This window comes from Bombina bombina, chromosome 1 (assembly GCF_027579735.1).
Source record: "Bombina bombina isolate aBomBom1 chromosome 1, aBomBom1.pri, whole genome shotgun sequence".
Lineage (NCBI taxonomy): Eukaryota > Metazoa > Chordata > Amphibia > Anura > Bombinatoridae > Bombina > Bombina bombina.
In genome coordinates, this window is record NC_069499.1 from 1,598,146,858 (window position 1) to 1,598,168,919 (window position 22,062).

Sequence of the window (22,062 nt, forward strand, 5' to 3'; positions counted from 1 at the left end):
ACATCTCTACAACTAGAGGAACAAGTGTACTCCAGACACATCTCTACCACTAGAGGAACAAGTGCACTCCCAACACACCTCTACAACTAGAGGAACAGGTGCACTCCCAACACATCTCTACAACTAGAGGAACAAGTGCACTCACAACACATCTCTACAACTAGAGGAACAAGAGCACTCACAACACATCTCTACAACTAGAGGAACAAGTGCACTCCAGACACATCTCTACCACTAGAGGAACAAGTGCACTCTGAACACATTTCTACAACTAGAGGAACAAGTGCACTCCCTACACATCTCTACAACTAGAGGAACAGGTGCACTCCCAACACATCTCTACAACTAGTGGAACAGGTGCACTCACAACACATCTCTACAACTAGAGGAACAAGTGCACTCCAGACACATCTCTACAGCTAGAGGAACAAGTGTACTCCCAACACATCTCTACAACTAGAGAAACAAGTGCACTCACAACACATCTCTACAACTAGGGGAACAAGTGCACTCCCAACACATCTCTACAACTAAAGGAACAAGTACACTCACAACACATCCCTACAACTAGAGGAACAAGTGCACTCCCAACACATCTCTACAACTAGAGAAACAAGTGTACTCCTAACACATCTCTACAACTAGAGGAACAAGTGCACTCCAGACACATATCTACAACTAGAGGAACAAGTCACTCACAACACATCTCTACAGCTAGAGGAACAAGTGCACTCGCAACACAACTCTACAACTAGAGGAACAAGTGCACTCACAACACATCTCTACAACTAGAGGAACAAGTGCACTCCCAACACAACTCTACAACTAGTGGAACAAGTGCACTCACAACACATCTCTACAACTAGAGGAACAAGTGCACTCCCAACACAACTCTACAACTAGAGGAACAAGTGCACTCGCAACACATCTCTACAACTAGAGGAACAAGTGCACTCACAACACATCTCTACAATTAGAGGAACAAGTGCACTCCCTACACATCTCTACAACTAGAGGAACAAGAGCACTCCCAACACATCTCTACAACTAAAGGAACAAGTGCACTCGCAACACATCTCTACAACTAGAGGAACACGTGCACTCACAACACATCTCTACAGCTAGAGGAACAAGTGCACTCCCAACACATCTCTACAGCTAGAGGAACAAGTGCACTCACAACACATCTCTACAATTAGAGGAACAAGTGCACTCCCAACACATCTCTACAACTAGAGGAACAAGAGCACTCCCAACACATCTCTACAACTAAAGGAACAAGTGCACTCGCAACACATCTCTACAACTAGAGGAACACGTGCACTCACAACACATCTCTACAACTAGAGGAACAAGTGCACTCCCAACACATCTCTACAACTAGAGGAACAAGTGCACTCCCAACACATCTCTACAACTAGAGGAACAAGTGCACTCACAACACATCTCTACAACTAGAGGAACAAGTGCACTCACAACACATCTCTACAACTAGAGGAACAGGTGCACTCCCAACACATCTCTACAGCTAGAGGAACAAGTGCACTCCCAACACATCTCTACAACTAGAGGAACAGGTCAACTCCCAACACATCTCTACAGCTAGAGGAACAGGTCCACTCCCAACACATCTCTACAACTAGAGGAACAAGTGCACTCCCAACACATCTCTACAACTAGAGGAACAAGTGCACTCACAACACATCTCTACAACTAGAGGAACAGGTGCACTCCCAACACATCTCTACAGCTAGAGGAACAAGTGCACTCCCAACACATCTCTACAACTAGAGGAACAGGTCCACTCCCAACACATCTCTACAACTAGAGGAACAAGTGCACTCCCAACACATCTCTACAACTAGAGGAACAAGTGCACTCACAACACATCTCTACAACTAGAGGAACAAGTGCACTCCCAACACATCTCTACAACTAGAGGAACAAGTGCACTCACAACACATCTCTACAACTAGAGGAACAAGTGCACTCACAACACATCTCTACCACTAGAGGAACAAGTGCACTCCTAACACATCTCTACCACTAGAGGAACAAGTGCACTCCCAACACATCTCTACCACTAGAGGAACAAGTGCACTCCCAACACATCTCTACAACTAGAGGAACAGGTCCACTCCCAACACATCTCAAACTAGAGGAACAAGTGCACTCCCAACACATCTCTACAACTAGAGGAACAAGTGCACTCACAACACATCTCTACAGCTAGAGGAACAAGTGTACTCCCAACACATCTCTACAACTAGAGGAACAAGTGCACTCACAACACATCTCTACAGCTAGAGGAACAAGTGCACTCCCAACACATCTCTACAACTAGAGAAACAAGTGTACTCCCAACACATCTCTACAACAAGTGCACTCCAGACACATATCTACAACTAGAGGAACAAGTCACTCACAACACATCTCTACAGCTAGATGAACAAGTGCACTCGCAACACAACTCTACAACTAGAGGAACAAGTGCCCTCACAACACATCTCTACAACTAGAGGAACAAGTGCACTCCCAACACATCTCTACAACTAGAGGAACAAGTGCACTCCCAACACAACTCTACAACTAGAGGAACAAGTGCACTCACAACACATCTCTACAACTAGAGGAACAAGTGCACTCACAACACATCTCTACAACTAGAGGAACAAGTGCACTCCCAACACAACTCTACAACTAGAGGAACAAGTGCACTCACAACACATCTCTACAACTAGAGGAACAAGTGCACTCCCAACACAACTCTACAACTAGAGGAACAAGTGCACTCCCAACACATCTCTACAACTAGAGGAACAAGTGCACTCACAACACATCTCTACAACTAGAGGAACAAGTGCACTCACAACACATCTCTACAATTAGAGGAACAAGTGCACTCCCTACACATCTCTACAACTAGAGGAACAAGAGCACTCCCAACACATCTCTACAACTAAAGGAACAAGTGCACTCGCAACACATCTCTACAACTAGAGGAACACGTGCACTCACAACACATCTCTACAACTAGAGGAACACGTGCACTCACAACACATATCTACAACTAGAGGAACAAGTGCACTCACAACACATCTCTACAACTAGAGGAACAAGTGCACTCCCAACACATCTCTACAACTAGAGGAACAAGTGCACTCCCAACACATCTCTACCACTAGAGGAACAAGTGCATGCCCAAAACATCTCTATAGCTAGGGCTACAAGTGCACTCACAACCATTCTCTACAGCTAGAGGAAGAAGTGCACTCCCATGTCTTGAATGTCTTGAAAAAGGCCCTTATTCTGGGCCAAAACGCGTAGACTACTTTAAATAAGATTTGTGAGGCTTCATATACTACCAGGACTTCGGCCTTTGGGGTAAGTTGATTTACCAATAAGCTATACTCCATAGGCCCTTTTTGTTGAGTACACTTTTTTCTTTGGATTCAGGTCCCTGTCTTCAAATGGACTAGGATACTGGATCAGGATACACACCTTAGGATTTTTGTTTCAACTGGATGGTTAAAGGACTTAACCGATTGGGATTAAACAATCCATTTTAAGACTGTGATTTTTATATGTTCTTTATGACTTTCTTATTAACTATTAGGTTTTAATTATTATTTTTTGTTCTCAATAATTGCCTTTTTTTAGCCAAGTCGACTCATCTCATTTTTTCACACACACTGGGTAATCCAGTCCGATTGTAACAGCAATTATATAGGGCCAGTTAGTCTCATCTGGGCAACATTTCATTGTATATTTCCTTTTTTTTCTCACATTTGTATTCACATTTGTTATTATATTTGTTTATATATCGATTATTGGTCACAGTTGTTATTATATTTGTTTATATATCGATTATTGGTCACATTTGTTATTATATTTGTTTATATATCGATTATTGGTCACACTTGTTATTATATTTGTTTATATATCGATTATTGGTCACATTTGTTATTATATTTGTTTATATATCGATTATTGGTCACATTTGTTATTATATTTGTTTATATATCGATTATTGGTCACATTTGTTATCATATTTGTTTATATATCGATTATTGGTCACATTTGTTATTATATTTGTTTATATGTCGATTATTGGTCACATTTGTTATCATATTTGTTTATATATCGATTATTGGTCACATTTGTTATTATATTTGTTTATATATCGATTATTGGTCACAGTTGTTATTATATTTGTTTATATATTGATTATTGGTCACAGTTATTTCTTTTTTCTTTTCTTTTTCTTGTTTTGTGGGAACATTATAACTATTAACATTTTTTTGCACTGTTTTCACTAATTTTTGGACTTACCGGTATTGATCCAATTTTTTTTTTTTTGTTATTTCACATTGTGAGTTGTTATATTCATCACTTTAGAATTTTTACACAATAGTTTCCTCACAATAACGGTCCCGAATGGAATAGAATTGTGTTTGGACATAGGTTCTTATTTTGTGGTACACGTTTTTGTGGCCCACGCCTATTCACTTGCTAAAGATTCATTTATGGTGTTTGATTCTATAATTTTAAATATATATGAGCAGGTGGTGGAGTCTTCCCCCACTCATTATTTATTAGCCATATCAGATGAAATAATCTGACTGTTTAATTGTTTATTACATATTTGATCGACAGATATCTATCATATCATTTTTAGGTTGTATTTTGTGTAATTTTAAACGTTGTGTTTTTGATGGTGAAATTAATTCTATTGTAAACATTGTATTAAATTGATTTTTAACTCTTGTAAGATTTCATTTGTTGTTGGTATAGTACCAATTAGCATTAAATCAACGGCCCTTTGTGGCACGGATACCTGTATTATACCTTAGCCTTTGGCGCTCCTATATATCCAACACTGCACTCCCAACACAACTCTACAGCTAGAGGAACAAGTGCACTCACAACACATCTCTACAGCTAGAGGAACAAGTGCACTCACAACACATCTCTACAGCTAGAGGAACAAGTGCACTCCCTACACATCTCTACAACTAGAGGAACAAGTGCACTCCCAACACATCTCTACAGCTAGAGGAACAAGTGCACTCACAACACATCTCTACAACTAGAGGAACAAGTGCACTCACAACACATCTCTACAACTAGAGGAACAAGTGCACTCCCAAAACATCTCTACAACTAGAGGAACAAGTGCACTCACAACACATCTCTACAACTAGAGGAACAAGTGCACTCCCTACACATCTCTACAGCTAGAGGAACAAGTGCACTCACAACACATCTCTACAACTAGTGGAACAGGTGCACTCACAACACATCTCTACAGCTAGAGGAACAAGTGCACTCCCAACACATCTCTACAACTAGAGGAACACGTGCACTCCCAACACATATCTACAACTAGAGGAACAAGTGCACTCCCAACACATATCTACAACTAGAGGAACAAGTGCACTCCCAACACATCTCTACAGCTAGAGGAACAAGTGCACTCCCAACACATATCTACAACTAGAGGAACAAGTGCACTCCCAACACATATCTACAACTAGAGGAACAAGTGTACTCCCAACACATCTCTACAGCTAGAGGAACAAGTGCACTCCCAACACATATCTACAACTAGAGGAACAAGTGCACTCCCAACACATATCTACAACTAGAGGAACAAGTGCACTCACAACACATATCTACAACTAGAGGAACAAGTGCACTCCCAACACATCTCTACAGCTAGAGGAACAAGTGCACTCACAACACATCTCTACAACTAGTGGAACAGGTGCACTCACAACACATCTCTACAGCTAGAGGAACAAGTGCACTCCCAACACATCTCTATAACTTGAGGAACACGTGCACTTCCAACACATCTCTACAGCTAGAGGAACAAGTGCACTCACAACACATCTCTACAACTAGAGCTACAAAAGCACTCCCAACACATCTCTACAGCTAGAGGAACAAGTGCACTCACAACACATCTCTACAACTAGAGGAACACGTGCACTCCCAACACATCTCTACAGCTAGAGGAACAAGTGCACTCACAACACATCTCTACAACTAGAGCTACAAGTGCACTCCCAACACATCTCTACAGCTAGAGGAACAAGTGCACTCACAACACATCTCTACAGCTAGAGGAACAAGTGCACTCACAACACATCTCTACAGCTAGAGGAACAAGTGCACTCCCAACACATATCTACAACTAGAGGAACAAGTACACTCCCAACACATATCTACAACTAGAGGAACAAGTGCACTCACAACACATATCTACAACTAGAGGAACAAGTGCACTCCCAACACATCTCTACAGCTAGAGGAACAAGTGCACTCACAACACATCTCTACAACTAGTGGAACAGGTGCACTCACAACACATCTCTACAGCTAGAGGAACAAGTGCACTCCCAACACATCTCTACAACTAGAGGAACACGTGCACTCCCAACACATCTCTACAGCTAGAGGAACAAGTGCACTCACAACACATCTCTACAACTAGAGCTACAAGTGCACTCCCAACACATCTCTACAGCTAGAGGAACAAGTGCACTCCCAACACATCTCTACAGCTAGAGGAACAAGTGCACTCACAACACATCTCTACAGCTAGAGGAACAAGTGCACTCACAACACATCTCTACAGCTAGAGGAACAAGTGCACTCCCAACACATATCTACAACTAGAGGAACAAGTCCACTCCCAACACATCTCTACAACTAGAGGAACAAGTGCACTCCCAACACATATCTACAACTAGAGGAACAAGTGCACTCCCAACACATCTCTACCACTAGAGGAACAAGTGCACTCCCAACACCTCTCTACAGCTAGAGGAACAAGTGCACTCACAACACATCTCTACAGCTAGAGGAACAAGTGCACTCCCAACACATCTCTACAGCTAGAGGAACAAGTGCACTCCCAACACATCTCTACAGCTAGAGGAACAAGTGCACTCACAACACATCTCTACAACCAGAGGAACAAGTGCACTCACAACACATCTCTACAGCTAGAGGAACAAGTGCACTCACAACACATCTCTACAGCTAGAGGAACAAGTGCACTCCCAACACATCTCTACAACTAGAGGAACAAGTGCACTCCCAACACATCTCTACAACTAGAGGAACAAGTGCACTCCCAACACATCTCTACAGCTAGAGGAACAAGTGCACTCCCAACACATATCTACAACTAGAGGAACAAGTGCACTCCCAACACATCTCTACAGCTAGAGGAACAAGTGCACTCACAACACATCTCTACAGCTAGAGGAACAAGTGCACTCCCAACACATCTCTACAGCTAGAGGAACAAGTGCACTCCCAACACATCTCTACAGCTAGAGGAACAAGTGCACTCCCAACACATCTCTACCACTAGAGGAACAAGTGCATTCCCAACACATCTCTACAGCTAGAGGAACAAGTGCACTCCCAACACATCTCTACAGCTAGAGGAACAAGTGCACTCCCAACACATCTCTACAACTAGAGGAACAAGTGCACTCCCAACACATCTCTACCACTAGAGGAACAAGTGCATTCCCAACACATCTCTACAGCTAGAGGAACAAGTGCACTCCCAACACATCTCTACAGCTAGAGGAACAAGTGCACTCACAACACATCTCTACCACTAGAGGAACAAGTGCACTCCCAACACATCTCTACAGCTAGAGGAACAAGTGCACTCCCAACACATCTCTACAACTAGAGGAACAAGTGCACTCCCAACACATCTCTACAGCTAGAGGAACAAGTGCACTCCCAACACATCTCTACAGCTAGAGGAACAAGTGCACTCCCAACACATCTCTACAACTAGAGGAACAAGTGCACTCACAACACATCTCTACAGCTAGAGGAACAAGTGCACTCACAACACATCTCTACAGCTAGAGGAACAAGTGCACTCCCAACACATCTCTACAACTAGAGGAACAAGTGCACTCCCAACACATCTCTACAACTAGAGGAACAAGTGCACTCCCAACACATCTCTACAGCTAGAGGAACAAGTGCACTCCCAACACATATCTACAACTAGAGGAACAAGTGCACTCCCAACACATCTCTACAACTAGAGGAACAAGTGCACTCACAACACATCTCTACAGCTAGAGGAACAAGTGCACTCCCAACACATCTCTACAGCTAGAGGAACAAGTGCCCTCCCAACACATCTCTACAGCTAGAGGAACAAGTGCACTCCCAACACATCTCTACCACTAGAGGAACAAGTGCATTCCCAACACATCTCTACAGCTAGAGGAACAAGTGCACTCCCAACACATCTCTACAGCTAGAGGAACAAGTGCACTCCCAACACATCTCTACCACTAGAGGAACAAGTGCACTTCCAACACATCTCTACCACTAGAGGAACAAGTGCACTCCCAACACATCTCTACAGCTAGAGGAACAAGTGCACTCCCAACACATCTCTACAGCTAGAGGAACAAGTGCACTCCCAACACATCTCTACAACTAGAGGAACAAATGCACTCCCAACACATCTCTACCACTAGAGGAACAAGTGCACTCCCAACACATCTCTACAGCTAGAGGAACAAGTGCACTCACAACACATCTCTACAGCTAGAGGAACAAGTGCACTCACAACACATCTCTACAACTAGAGGAACAAGTGCACTCACAACACATCTCTACAGCTAGAGGAACAAGTACACTCCCAACACATCTCTACCACTAGAGGAACAAGTGCACTCCCAACACATCTCTACCACTAGAGGAACAAGTACACTCCCAACACATCTCTACCACTAGAGGAACAAGTGCACTCCCAACACATCTCTACAGCTAGAGGAACAAGTGCACTCACAACACATCTCTACAGCTAGAGGAACAAGTGCACTCACAACACATCTCTACAACTAGAGGAACAAGTGCACTCCCAACACATCTCTACAGCTAGAGGAACAAGTGCACTCCCAACACATCTCTACAGCTAGAGGAACAAGTGCACTCACAACACATCTCTACAGCTAGAGGAACAAGTGCACTCCCAACACATCTCTACAGCTAGAGGAACAAGTGCACTCCCAACACATCTCTACAGCTAGAGGAACAAGTGCACTCCCAACACATCTCTACAACTAGAGGAACAAGTGCACTCCCAACACATCTCTACAACTAGAGGAACAAGTGCACTCCCAACACATCTCTACAGCTAGAGGAACAAGTGCACTCCCAACACATCTCTACAGCTAGAGGAACAAGTGCACTCCCAACACATCTCTACAGCTAGAGGAACAAGTGCACTCCCAACACATCTCTACAGCCAGAGGAACAAGTGCACTCACAACACATCTCTACAACTAGAGGAACAAGTGCACTCACAACACATCTCTACAGCTAGAGGAACAAGTGCACTCACAACACATCTCTACAGCTAGAGGAACAAGTGCACTCCCAACACATCTCTACAACTAGAGAAACAAGTGCACTCCTAACACATCTCTACAACTAGAGGAACAAGTGCACTCCCAACACATCTCTACAGCTAGAGGAACAAGGGCACTCCCAACACATATCTACAACTAGAGGAACAAGTGCACTCCCAACACATCTCTACAGCTAGAGGAACAAGTGCACTCACAACACATCTCTACAGCTAGAGGAACAAGTGCACTCCCAACACATATCTACAACTAGAGGAACAAGTGCACTCCCAACACATCTCTACCACTAGAGGAACAAGTGCACTCCCAACACATCTCTACAGCTAGAGGAACAAGTGCACTCCCAACACATCTCTACAGCTAGAGGAACAAGTGCACTCCCAACACATCTCTACAACTAGAGGAACAAGTGCGCTCCCAACACATCTCTACCACTAGAGGAACAAGTGCACTTCCAACACATCTCTACCACTAGAGGAACAAGTGCACTCCCAACACATCTCTACAGCTAGAGGAACAAGTGCACTCCCAACACATCTCTACAGCTAGAGGAACAAGTGCACTCCCAACACATCTCTACAACTAGAGGAACAAGTGCACTCCCAACACATCTCTACCACTAGAGGAACAAGTGCACTCCCAACACATCTCTACAGCTAGAGGAACAAGTGCACTCACAACACATCTCTACAGCTAGAGGAACAAGTGCACTCACAACACATCTCTACAACTAGAGGAACAAGTGCACTCACAACACATCTCTACAGCTAGAGGAACAAGTACACTCCCAACACATCTCTACCACTAGAGGAACAAGTGCACTCCCAACACATCTCTACCACTAGAGGAACAAGTACACTCCCAACACATCTCTACCACTAGAGGAACAAGTGCACTCCCAACACATCTCTACAGCTAGAGGAACAAGTGCACTCACAACACATCTCTACAGCTAGAGGAACAAGTGCACTCACAACACATCTCTACAACTAGAGGAACAAGTGCACTCCCAACACATCTCTACAGCTAGAGGAACAAGTGCACTCCCAACACATCTCTACCACTAGAGGAACAAGTGCACTCACAACACATCTCTACCACTAGAGGAACAAGTGCACTCACAACACATCTCTACAGCTAGAGGAACAAGTACACTCCCAACACATCTCTACAGCTAGAGGAACAAGTGCACTCACAACACATCTCTACAGCTAGAGGAACAAGTGCACTCACAACACATCTCTACAGCTAGAGGAACAAGTGCACTCCCAACACATCTCTACCACTAGAGGAACAAGTGCACTCCCAACACATCTCTACAACTAGAGGAACAAGTGCACTCACAACACATCTCTACCACTAGAGGAACAAGTGCACTCCCAACACATCTCTACAGCTAGAGGAACAAGTGCACTCACAACACATCTCTACAGCTAGAGCTACACGTGTACCCCACTACATCTTCACAAATAGAAAAACAAGTGCACCCACTACATCTTCACAAATAGAGATACACGTGCACCCCACTACATCTTCACAAATAGAAATACAAGTGCACCCCATTCACAAATAGAGATACACGTGCACCCCACTACATCTTCACAAATAGAAATACAAGTGCACCCCATTCACAAATAGAGATACACGTGCACCCCACTACATCTTCACAAATAGAAATACAAGTGTACCCCACTACATCTTCACAAATAGAGATACACGTGTACCCCACTACATCTTCACAAATAGAGATACACGTGTACCCCACTACATCTTCACAAATAGAAATACAAGTGTACCCCACTACATCTTCACAAATAGAGATACAAGTGCACCCCACTACATCTTCACAAATAGAGATACACGTGTACCCCACTACATCTTCACAAATAGAGATACACGTGTACCCCACTACATCTTCACAAATAGAAATACAAGTGCACCCCATTCACAAATAGAGATACATGTGCACCCCACTACATCTTCACAAATAGAGATACACGTGTACCCCACTACATCTTCACAAATAGAGATACACGTGTACCCCACTACATCTTCACAAATAGAAATACAAGTGCACCCCATTCACAAATAGAGATACACGTGTACCCCACTACATTTTCACAAATAGAGATACACGTGTACCCCACTACATCTTCACAAATAGAGATACAAGTGTACCTCACTACATCTTCACAAATAGAGATACACGTGCACCCCACTACATCTTCACAAATAGAAATACACGTGTACCCCACTACATCTTCACAAATAGAAATACACGTGTACCCCACTACATCTTTACAAATAGAAATACAAGTGCACCCCACTACATCTTCACAAATAGAGATACACGTGTACCCCACTACATCTTTACAAATAGAGATACACGTGTACCCCACTACATCTTTACAAATAGAGATACACGTGTACCCCACTACATCTTTACAAATAGAGATACACGTGTACCCCACTACATCTTTACAAATAGAGATACACGTGTACCCCACTACATCTTCACAAATAGAGATACACGTGTACCCCACTACATCTTCACAAATAGAAATACAAGGGCACCCCACTACATCTTCACAAATAAAGATACACATGTACCCCACTACATCTTCACAAATAGAGATACAAGTGTACCCCACTACATCTTCACAAATAGAGATACACGTGTACCCCACTACATCTTTACAAATAGAGATACACGTGTACCCCACTACATCTTCACAAATAGAAATACAAGTGTACCCCACTACATCTTTACAAATAGAGATACACGTGTACCCCACTACATCTTTACAAATAGAGATACACGTGTACCCCACTACATCTTCACAAATAGAGATACACGTGTACCCCACTACATCTTCACAAATAGAGATAGAAGTGCACCCCACTAGATCTTCACAAATAGTGATTCAAGTGCACCCTACTAGACCTCCACAAATACTGATACAAGTTCACCCCACTAGATCTTCATAAATAGAGATACAAGTGCACCCCACTAGATATTCACAAATATTGATACAAGTGCACCCCACTACATCTTCACAAATAGAGATACAAGTGCACCCCACTAGATCTTCACAAATAGTGATTTAAGTGCACCCTACTAGACCTCCACAAATACTGATACAAGTGCACCCCACTTGATCTTCATAAATAGAGAAACAAGTGCACCCCACTAGATATTCAAAAATAGTGATAAAAGTGCATCCCATTAGATTTTCACTAACAGTGATACAAGTGCACCCCACTACATCTTCACAAATAGTGAAACAAGTGCACCCCACTACATCTTCACAAATGCTGATACAAGTGCACCCCACTACATCTTCACAAATAGAGATACAAGTGCATCCCATTAGATTTTCACGAACAGTGATACAAGTGCACCCCACTACATCTTCACAAATAGTGATACAAGTGCCCCCCACTACATCTACACAAATAGTGATACAAGTGCACCCCACTACATCTTCACAAATGCTGATACAAGTGCACCCCACTACATCTTCACAAATGCTGATACAAGTGCACCCCACTACATCTTCACAAATAGTGATAAAAGTGCATCCCATTAGATTTTCACTAACAGTGATACAAGTGCACCCCACTACATCTTCACAAATAGTGATACAAGTGCCCCCCACTACAGCTTCACAAATAGTGATACAAGTTCACCCCACTAGATCTTCATAAATAGAGATACAAGTGCACCCCACTACATCTTCACAAATGCTGATACAAGTGCACCCCACTACATCTGCACAAATAGTGATACAAGTGCACCCCACTAGATCTTCACAAATAGTGATACAAGTGCACCCCACTACATCTTCACAAATGCTGATACAAGTGCACCCCACTACATCTTCACAAATAGAGATACAAGTGCATCCCATTAGATTTTCACTAACAGTGATACAAGTGCACCCCACTACATCTTCACAAATAGAAATACAAGTGCACCCCACTACATCTTTACAAATAGAGATACAAGTGCATCCCATTAGATTTTCAATAACAGTGATACAAGTGCACCCCACTACATCTTCACAAATAGTGATACAAGTGCCCCCCACTACATCTTCACAAATAGTGATACAAGTTCACCCCACTAGATCTTCATAAATAGAGATACAAGTGCACCCCACTACATCTTCACAAATGCTGATACAAGTGCACCCCACTACATCTTCACAAATAGTGATACAAGTGCACCCCACTAGATCTTCACAAATAGTGATACAAGTGCACCCCACTACATCTTCACAAATGCTGATACAAGTGCACCCCACTACATCTTCACAAATAGAGATACAAGTGCATCCCATTAGATTTTCACTAACAGTGATACAAGTGCACCCCACTACATCTTCACAAATAGAGATACAAGTGCACCCCACTACATCTTTACAAATAGAGATACAAGTGCATCCCATTAGATTTTCAATAACAGTGATACAAGTGCACCCCACTACATCTTCACAAATAGTGATACAAGTGCCCCCCACTACATCTTCACAAATAGTGATACAAGTTCACCCCACTAGATCTTCATAAATAGAGATACAAGTGCACCCCACTACATCTTCACAAATGCTGATACAAGTGCACCCCACTACATCTTCACAAATAGTGATACAAGTGCACCCCACTAGATCTTCACAAATAGTGATACAAGTGCACACCACTACATCTTCACAAATAGAGATACAAGTGCATCCCATTAGATTTTCACTAACAGTGATACAAGTGCACCCCACTACATCTTCACAAATAGAGATACAAGTGCACCCCACTACATCTTTACAAATAGAGATACAAGTGCATCCCATTAGATTTTCAATAACAGTGATACAAGTGCACCCCACTACATCTTCACAAATAGTGATACAAGTGCCCCCCACTACATCTTCACAAATAGTGATACAAGTGCACCCCACTACATCTTCACAAATGCTGATAAAAGTGCACCCCACTACATCTTCACAAATGCTGATACAAGTGCACCCCACTAGATCTTCACAAATAGTGATACAAGGGCACCCACTACATCTTCACAAATAGAAATACAAGGGCACCCACTACATCTTCACAAATAGAAAAACAAGTGCACCCACTACATCTTCACAAATAGAGATACACGTGTACCCCACTACATCTTCACAAATAGAAATACACGTGTACCCCACTACATCTTCACAAATAGAGATACAAGTGCACCCCACTAGATCTTCACAAATAGTGATTTAAGTGCACCCTACTTGATCTTCATAAATAGAGAAACAAGTGCACCCCACTAGATATTCAAAAATAGTGATAAAAGTGCATCCCATTAGATTTTCACTAACAGTGATACAAGTGCACCCCACTACATCTTCACAAATAGTGAAACAAGTGCACCCCACTACATTTTCACAAATAGTGATACAAGTGCACCCCACTACATCTTCACAAATGCTGATACAAGTGCAGCCCACTACATCTTCACAAATAGTGATACAAGTGCACCCCACTAGATCTTCACAAATAGTGATACAAGTGCACCCCACTACATCTTCACAAATAGTGATACAAGGGCACCCACTACATCTTCACAAATAGAAATACAAGGGCACCCACTACATCTTCACAAATAGAAAAAGAAGTGCACCCACTACATCTTCACAAATAGAGATACACGTGTACCCCACTACATCTTCACAAATAGAAATACACGTGTGCCCCACTACATCTTCACAAATAGAGATAGAAGTGCACCCCACTACATCTTCACAAATGCTGATACAAGTGCACCCCACTACATCTTCACAAATAGAGATACAAGTGCATCCCATTAGATTTTCACTAACAGTGATACAAGTGCACCCCACTACATCTTCACTAACAGTGATACAAGTGCACCCCACTAGATCTTCACAACTAGAGGAACCAATTCATTCACTGTCCCCAGTCTCTATCACATACAGTAACTATTGTGATTTGTGTAGCTTCCTCTCAGGAGCACCACAGATTTCCTTACAAATAATCATCCGTGTAACAAAACCTGCTGATTTCCAGTATCACCGAGGGCCATATGAGGACAACAAGCCTTTCCCAGGCCATAAGTTCACATGAAATAGTGTGCACGTTTCTAGTCAAACCTTTCATTAGACAGAGCGATTTAGACACAGTAACATGGGTCAAAGCTTTTTTTTTCTTAAACTAAATAAAATTGGTCTGGATCCCAATAAGTTTTAAATTACATTACTGGAGTTTGCAATTAGGAAAATAAATCCATTCAATAAATCAGTAGGATTCTTGAACTATTTCATTTTCTACAACTGCAGAACTTGTTCATAGTTCCTCATTGACAGGGTAATTGCTACCGGTGTGGTTTAGGTGCTCACTTATCTTTCTTTTCCTAGCATTGTTCCCAAGGATCAGAAAATGAGACAAAGGAACTAAACATGATTCCAAATTCATCCTGCCCACTGCACTCTGAGGGTCAGCTGTCCCCTGTGATTCCTGTCACTGCTGTGGTCAAGGTAGGTGCTGACAAAGAACATAAAGACATATTTAGTCAGCAGAATCAAATGATTAGTCAGCTCACTTACTGTCCAGACCTAGGTTATGGAACATTATGGTCACTCTCATGCATAGTTTAAACATTACTGAATTCCTCTACTGAATTTTTCCCTGTCATTGCTGGAAGACTGTTTCCCTAGATACTACTATTTCTGTGATATCATTTTTTGGAATGATGTTTACTTTCTGGACTTCATTAAATCTCCAGAAATATTCTCTTCTCTGAGCTACACATATTGTTGTCTGTGCCAGAGGAAGCACATTGTTGTCAGCAGCAGAAACCTACTGGCTCTGCCCTTGTGTAACCGTAAAGTCAGTTCTGTGTCACACGTAGTAAGCTGTCACAGATGATGAATAACCACAGATAGTTTAGGTTCATTTGCAATATTTGTGAATAATACACCAACTTATATAGCACAATTAACACAAGCATAAATGTGAGACATATTCTATTAGAAACATACTAGTCTAACTAGTACATGCTACATCCAAGGGTTGACACAACACTGCTACCAAACTGCCCCTAAAGGAAGTTTTATCTTCATCATGGACCCCAAATATAGTTGCCTCCTTGGCCATATTATGTCATAGAATCCCATAGAATGCTACAGGGATACTGAGAGAACATTAAGCTTAAAAAATACTTTTTTTGTGAAAGTCTCGATGCTGAGTCTCTCTGTTATGTCTAGTGCAGCTCAGCTCCATTCAGCACAGTTTGTTTATGAGATTTATTGACAATGTTCTTCTGAATAACACTGACCTGATGGGCATTATTTTCTTTAACTTCTCAGTGTAAAACTCAAAGTGACCTCAAGAATAGACACAAAAAAAACAAAGACATCAAACCTAAAGTAAAGAAGCTAAAGTATCACCAATACATTCCTCCGGACCAGAAGGCAGATAAGTCTCCTCCACCCATGGACTCTGCTTATGCCCGACTGCTCCAGCAGCAGCAACTTTTCCTTCAGCTGCAGATCCTGAGCCAGCAGCAACAGCAACACTTCAGCTATCAAGGAATGCCGCATTCCCAGCCCAAGTATGTGCCGCATGGTTTTATAGCGCATCATTTTACTAAATATTGTATGACTGTTGCATGTCCTAATGGCTATATATTTGTTTGAGATATTCAGGTTATAAGTTATTGTTTCTTTTACACATTTTACCTAACATTTTAAAATATAATTTTATTTTTATTTTGTATATATTTTTAAAGGCAGCCAAGTGAGCAAATATCCCGCTATCCCAATACGTCCTCAGTAAATAGCCCATCCCTGTCTCCTGTGAAGACCACATTCTCTGGCCAAAGCAGCATTAATTCCATGAAACCTGGACCACTTCCTACTAACCTGGATGATCTTAAAGTAAGTATCCCAATACTCTCAGTACAGCAAAGGGCCTGTGTTCTTGTATGATAGAAACAAACAATTAGTGCATTTAGAAACAATCTATAGGCAATTTGCTTTCTGTCTGGTCATCAATTTTCTTGAGTGATCACAATGGAGATTTGTTCACTGTGGAAATGAAATACTCATTTGCATGTGTAAAATTAACCTATAGCAATCTAAATCCATCCTCATCACTACTTAACTATTTGAATGCCATTTGTATCTGGGCACTTTATAAGTCACATCAGGACTCCAACATCTACAAATTGCATGTAGTAATGTCTTTATGTGAATGATTGATTCTAAGTCACACTCGCACTGTCGTGATTGTTACTAACAGCACAGGAGTCTTCATAACCGGCTATAAAACATGATTGCACAATCATTAATTTCATAGGAAACCACTGCAATCCGTTTCTATCTGTACCACTGTAAAAACATCTGAATGTCAATTGTATGTTGGCATGAAGGGCATACTGGGCACACACAGTTATAAGGACAAATAACAAAGCATAGACAATCACCAGAGTGTTAGTAAAATAATTTACTAGAGAACGTTCTGATATATTTAATGTGAAGCCTGAGATTAGACCAGTGGTTTTGTAACATCTATAGGTAGATAGCAACACTTGATCCCTTACAAGGTGTCCCTATTTACATGTAATTGCACATCAGTGATTCAGTTGCTTCTTCCTCATGTACTGACAACCACACCAATTAGTCTTATAAATATACCCTTCAGTGTTGTACTGCAAACAATGGGATACAAATAGTCTGATAGGGCAGAAGTTTAGCGCCTCTGTATGGCAATGATTGAGGAAAACTTGCCTCTGACAGTGTCTTTTTTCATTTAGGTTTCAGAGCTGAGACAACAGCTAAGAATCCGTGGCCTCCCAGTGTCTGGCACCAAGACCTCTCTGATGGAGCGCCTGCGGCCTTTCCAGGAATGCAGCGGTAATTCAGTGCCCACTTATGGAGAGATCACCACAGTCACCTTTCCTGTCACACCTAACATGGCACTTTCAGGATATCAGTCTCATTCCTCAGCTGGCATGATTTCAAATGGATTTTATCAGTTTGGCAGCACCAGTTCCACACCACCAATATCACCTGCTTCGTCTGACCTCTCAGTTAGTGGCTCTTTGCCAGATACATTCAGTGATGGACCAATGTCTTCTCCTCAGTTTGGTCTGCACCCTTCCCCCATTCACCTTAGTGCTGACGAAAGCCTCATGAGCAGCATCAACAGTGGTAGTTACCAAGCAGAACTGGAAGGAATTGATGCAGAAAAGGACAAAATGTTGGTTGAGAAACAAAAGGTCATTAATGAGCTAACTTGGAAGCTTCAACAAGAGCAGAGACAAGTGGAGGAGCTGAGGATGCAACTTCAAAAGCGAAAGGGACCTCTTGAGAAGCCGTTTCAGTCTCAGCACTTCTTTGGTGTCCACATCAAACAGGAAAATGTGTCCAGCTGCCCTTATGCTGCCAAACAAATGGCTCTGAAAGCCCAGACACATAACCCAGTTGAGAATGCTTGTGGAACACCTTCTGTGCCTTGCCTTGTGAACCCTCACTGCATGGAGAACACCAACCAGAACTCTATAATGTCTTCCACATTCCTGAGTCCACAGTGTTCGCCTCAACATTCCCCAATAGGAACTGCAAACAGCCCTCAGCACATCAGCTTACCCCCTTCACCCAATAGCCATTATCTTCTACCAGTATCTCCTGGATCCCAGGGAGATGGGCGCAGTGTGTCCCCTCATGTTAAGAGGGCCCATGGCACACAGGTAAATATAAACTGATTAGCACAATGTAAAACACCAGCTGTATTGTTCACTTTTCATTCTATTTGTTTACAACTTTATTATGATGTTTACACCATCTAAAGACCATGTGAGCAGTGCCCATTAATCTTGTGGTTCCTGGACATGAGAGTAATTTGTACCAGGCTTTTCCTCTGCGTCTCACAGTGGCATAACCAGTTCATTCTATTGCCAGTAATTCTAACAAGTTTCCTGTGTGTCTGTTATCTGTTGTGGTTTTTCAGTAGCCTAGAAAGTATATAACTTCACTTAGAAATTAACTTTTATTTTATTTATTTGAACTGTCTAAAATCTTTATTTTAACTTTATTGTACATAATTATATTCTGGTTATAAATCACAAGTGACAGTCTAATAAACTTAGATTATATGGTTCAGAGTAGAGCTACAGAGATCGGGTTGTCTATAAAGCTGATTTGTTTAACCCCTAGGTGCTGGAAGCCGTTATCTGTGAATGTGCTAGGTTTGTAAGTTACAGACAGAGTAGACATCTTCTGTAGAAAGTGAGCTCTGTGTTACTTGCAGGAGTAAGAACCTAATAGTCCGTTCCAATACAATCATGCCACTCGCATGCACTAATAGCTCTCACATAGGCCTTGACTGAAGAGCGGACAATGAATACCGTAATGAGATTTTTGTATAAACTCCCTGAATGAGTTAAAAGACATAAAACAGTAGCAAGCTGTGCTGTCCTGTGCAGAATACCATTGATAAAGGTGCACAAACCACTGGCCCTTTAACTGACTTTCAATACAACAATACCATCTTTACCTATGACTTAGGACCAAACAGTCGCCAAGATTACGAGTTTTGCGCTATAGGGGGTGAAAAATGAACGCAACAACAGTTGCATTATTACACCCTCCATAGAGCTGCCATTACAAGTTTCTGAAAAGCCTCCTTGTGCGTGTGATATGGTGGCGTTAAGCTCCATACCGCACAAAATCCAAGGGCTGCTTTGACCTGCTCGTGCACGCTTTCCCCATAGACATAAAACAAAAACTAACACCTGAAGTGCAGAATGAAAAGCTCCGTAATGCAGACCCATTGATGTCTATAGGGGAAAAAAAGTTATGTGTAAACCTAACATAAACCCCAAGTCTAAACACCCCTAATCTGCCGCTCCGGACATCGCCGCCACTAATAAAAGTTATTAACCCCTATTCTGCCACTCCCCGACATCGCCACCACTATAATAAAGTTATTAACCCCTATTCCCCCGCACCCCAACATCGTACACTCTAATAAAGCTATTAACCCCTATTCCGCCGCTCCCCGACATCACCACAACTAAATAAAGTTATTAACTCCTAAACCTCTGGCCTCCCACATCACCGCCACTAAATAAACCTATTAACCCCTAGACCACCAGCCCCCCCACATCGCAAAAAACGAAATTAAACTATTAACCCCTAAACCTAACAACCCCCTAACTTTAAATTAAAATTACAATATCCCTATATTAAAATAAATAAAAAACATACCTGTGAAATTAAAAAACCTAAGTTTAAACTAACAATTAACCTAACATAACTATTATACTAAAATTAAAATAATTATCAATTAAAAAAACTAAATTACACATTTTACACACTACTAAAAAAAATACTTCTAAAATTACAACAAATAAAAAATACTAAATTACGAAAAATAACAAATGAAATTATCCAAGATAAAAAGAATTACAGCTAATCTAATAGCCCTATAAAAAATAACCCCCCCCCCCCCCCCAAAATAAACCCCTCCTAGCTTACAATAAACTACCAATAACCCTTAAAAGGCCTTTTGTAGGGCGTTGCCCTAAAGAAATCAGCTTTTACCTGAAAAAAATATAAAGAACCCCCAACAGATAAACCCACCGCCCAATCCACCCCCAAAATATAAAACCTAACTCTAGCAAAAACCTAAGCTACCCATTGCACTGAAAAGGGCATTTGTATGGTCATTGCCATGAAAAGGGCATTTAGCTCTTTTACGAATAGCCCAAACCCTAAACTTAAAAAAAAAAAACACCCCAAAAAAAATTAAAATCCTAACACTAACCCTCGAAGATCCACTTACAGTTGCTGAAGTCCCGCTAAAAGGATCTTCATCCCGGCGGCTCCATCTTCAACCAGGCGGCATCTTCTATCTTCATCCCGGCGGTGTCTTCTATCTTCATCCCAGCAGCGCGGAGCGAGTCCATCCTGAAGACATCCGGTGCGGAGCATCCTCTTCATACGGTCGCGGACGTACACTGAATTTTCAATGCAAGGTACGCGATTCAAAATGGCGTGCTTTGCATTCCTATTAGCTGATTTGATTTTAGAAATACAAATCAGCCAATAGGATGAGAGCTACTGAAATTCTATTGACTATTCAAATCAGCCAATAGAATTTCAGTAACTCTCATCCTATTGGCTGATTTGAACAGCCAATAGAATTTCAGTAGCTCTCATCCTATTGGCTGATTTGAACAGCCAATAATATTTCAGTAGCTCTCATCCTATTGGCTGAATTGAAATTCCAAAATCAAAATCAGCCAATAGGAATGCAAGGGATGCCATTTTGAATTGCGTACCTTTCATTGAAGATTTAATGTACGACGGCGACCGTATGAAGAGGATGCTCCGCACCTGATGTCCTCAGGATGGGTCTGCTCCACGCGCTGCTGGGTTAAAGATAGAAGACGCCGCCTGGATGAAGATAGAAGATGCCGCCGGGATGAAGATGGAGTCGCCTGCCACCTGGATGAAGATGGAGCAACCTGGATGAAGATAGAGCCGCTGGGATGAAGATCCTTCAAGCGAGACTTCAGAAACTGCAAGTGGATCTTTGGGGGTTAGTGTTAGGATTTTTTAAACTT

The 22,062-nt window shown here is 41.9% G+C and overlaps 1 protein-coding gene across 3 annotated transcripts in view; it reads left to right on the forward strand.

Annotated features, from left to right (window-relative positions):
- The window catches only part of MYOCD (myocardin), a 69,553-nt gene that overhangs the window by 16,538 nt on the left and 30,953 nt on the right, over positions 1-22,062 (forward strand). For all 3 annotated transcript variants that reach the window (XM_053710527.1, XM_053710536.1, XM_053710543.1), the window contains 4 exons: positions 15,848-15,967; positions 16,799-17,043; positions 17,221-17,368; positions 18,247-19,182. In XM_053710527.1, coding sequence (XP_053566502.1) covers positions 15,848-15,967; positions 16,799-17,043; positions 17,221-17,368; positions 18,247-19,182 — 1,449 coding nt within the window. The remainder of the gene's footprint in view (positions 1-15,847; positions 15,968-16,798; positions 17,044-17,220; positions 17,369-18,246; positions 19,183-22,062) is intronic.